Raw genomic sequence first — 2,633 nt, 5'->3', positions numbered from 1 at the left:
AAATAATTCTATTCTCTTGAAACAAACAACAACCTAAACCATCCTTTGATGCATCAGTCTGAATAACAATATCTCTATTCTCATTAAATGGGGTAAGAACGACATAACCACATACAGCCTTCTTTATATTTTCAAAACATTCTGCATGTGCTGCCAAAATCTGGTATTCAACATTCTTCTTCAGAAGTTCACGAAGATGTGATGTCAAGTCTGCTAAATTCGGAATAAATTTTCTTAAATAATTAACAAGTCCAAGGAAGGATTGCAATTCAGTCTTATTTTTTGGACATTGAAGACCCAGTATTGCCTCAATTCTCTTTGGATCCGGTTGAATACCCCTACCCGATACAATGTGGCCTAAAAATTTCACTTCTTGCACTCTAAACTGTATTTTCCTACTATTCAATTTGACATTGCACTGTCTAGCCCTTTTCAAAAACATCTCTACATTTCTATCATGCTCCTCAATTGTTTTACCACCTATAATAATATCATCAATGTAAATGCTAACTCCTGGAAGGTCCCCAAATGTGTTATAATTATAGCGCTGAAAGACCTCAGATGCTGTTACAAGCCCAAACGGAAGGCGTTTGAACCTGTAGCATCCGAACGGTGTACTAAAAGTAACTAAATCGCTGGATTCATTAGTCAAAGGAACATGCCAAAATCCGTCTTTTAAATCAAAAACTGAAAAGTATTCATATTCAACTAAACTTGATGTAATTTCTTCAAATGTGGGTATCTGATAGTGATCTGGAAGAACATGCTTATTAAGTTCACGTGGATCCAAGCACAAACGAAGACTACCATCTTTCTTTTCTCGGATCACTAAATGATTCACCCATGCCTGTGGTCTTGAAGACTTTTCTATAATTTTCCCTAGTTCCATTTCGTCTAATTTTCTCTTTAATTTATCCCTAATCTTAAATGGAATTCTTCTGGGTGGATGAGCAACTGGAACTGCATGAGTACTAATTTCAATTTTATATTCATCTTTGAATCTGCCAATTCCTTCGAAAACGTCCCTGTACTTATTTATTAACCCGTCTAGTCATTCAGTCTTTTCCATATTCCAAATTCGCTTGATTAGACCCAAGTTGACACATGAGTCTCTTCCAAGTATAGGCCTATATCCATCTTTAACTATAAGAAAAAGTTCTTCTCTCAAATTATCTTTTGCAACACAAGGCAGAACTATTTCTCCAATGGGACATATCTTATGACCACTATATGAAGTCAACATAGTTTTTGTAGGCTTTAACGAAGGATTTTTAATTATTTGTCGAAGAATATAAAAAGGAATTATGTTCGCATCGGAACCGGTATCTAATTTAAATTTCACAGGCGTATTTAAAACCATAACTTCATGCATCCAAACGTCTTTCTTACTACTAGATTTAATGCTGTAGGTTAAAGCAAATTCACTATTTGTATCCGAATCCTCTTCACCATAGCTTAGAGTATTCACCTTTACTGCTCTAGACTTACATGCCACAGAAAAATGATTCAATTTCTTACATTTATGACACTTCTTTCCAAAAGCCGGACAATTATCTTTACGATGAATCTTAAAACACTTATTACACTGTCTATTTGTCCTATATTTTGTAGTGCTATCTTTACCTGGAGCCTTAGTGTATAACTTATCAATACAAGCATCATCATTGTTGTCTGTTATTCCAGAATGTTCTTTAACTTCATCCACAATTTTCTTCGTCTCTTGAACGGCCCGGACTTGCTCCTTCTGTTTCTCAAATATTTTGCATTCAAGTGTTGCTTGTTCCATTGTTATGTTCTCCATTTTCAACAATTTTTCTTGAAGCTTTTTATCAGAAACGCCCAAAACTATACGGTCTCTAACCATTTCGCATACATTTGAAAACTCACAGCTGCTTGCTAACTCTCGGATTTCTTTAATAAAGCTTTCAACTGGTTCATGTTCCATTTGATTTCTGTTGTAAAATACAAATCTTTCATATAAGATATTTGTGTGTGACCCAAATAAATTGTCTAGCGCATTTATAACTTTCTCGTAACTCTTTCGATCTTCATCGGATAATTCCAAATTTCTTATTATTTCCTTGCCATCTGGTCCAATTTGATTTCTTAGCAATGCCAATTTTGATGCTTCGCTTAATTTTACATTTCTCGCCACAATGAAATCTTCAAAATCTTCCTTGAAAATTTTCCAATTCTTTTTCTGATTTCCCGAAAGTTTCAAGTCACCAACAGCTTTAAGAGAGTCCATTTTGTATGTATGTATATGTTCACGTAGGTAAATTCGTTAAAATTTTGTTTTTACGACTGCGCCATGTAGTATAATTGACTTTTAGACAACAACTGTCTTATTCTTTATTTTCATAAAATGTATAACTAAATATTAAACATAAGCATAGCCTACTGATACTTAATAAGAAAGTCAAAATAATAAAGTATATTTAAATAGTAATATGAAAATGTTAGTTCAAATGCTATATACATTCAAAGTCATGGCATGCTTTGATAAAATATAAAAACTTAATGAAGACTTAAGTTCATAACTCAACACATAGGAAGACTTTTCGTGTTTTATAGTAACCTTTCATTAAAATGTCTGTTGCCTTGTGTTATTTGCTTTCTTATTTGTTACTCTA

The 2,633-nt window shown here is 33.3% G+C and overlaps 1 protein-coding gene across 1 annotated transcript; it reads right to left on the bottom strand.

Moving 5' to 3' along the window:
* Positions 1-1,051: 1,051 nt before the first annotated feature.
* LOC142225215 (uncharacterized) lies at positions 1,052-2,248 on the bottom strand. Its single transcript, XM_075294991.1, has one exon. The coding sequence runs from the start codon at positions 2,246-2,248 to the stop codon at positions 1,052-1,054; it is 1,197 nt and encodes a 398-aa protein (XP_075151106.1).
* Between the last annotated feature and the right edge of the window lie 385 nt (positions 2,249-2,633).

The sequence above is a fragment of the Haematobia irritans genome, chromosome 2 (genome assembly GCF_050003625.1).
Source record: "Haematobia irritans isolate KBUSLIRL chromosome 2, ASM5000362v1, whole genome shotgun sequence".
Classification (NCBI taxonomy): domain Eukaryota; kingdom Metazoa; phylum Arthropoda; class Insecta; order Diptera; family Muscidae; genus Haematobia; species Haematobia irritans.
The sequence above is the reverse complement of the archived record's forward strand: the minus strand, read 5'-3'. Positions and strand labels throughout refer to the sequence as shown.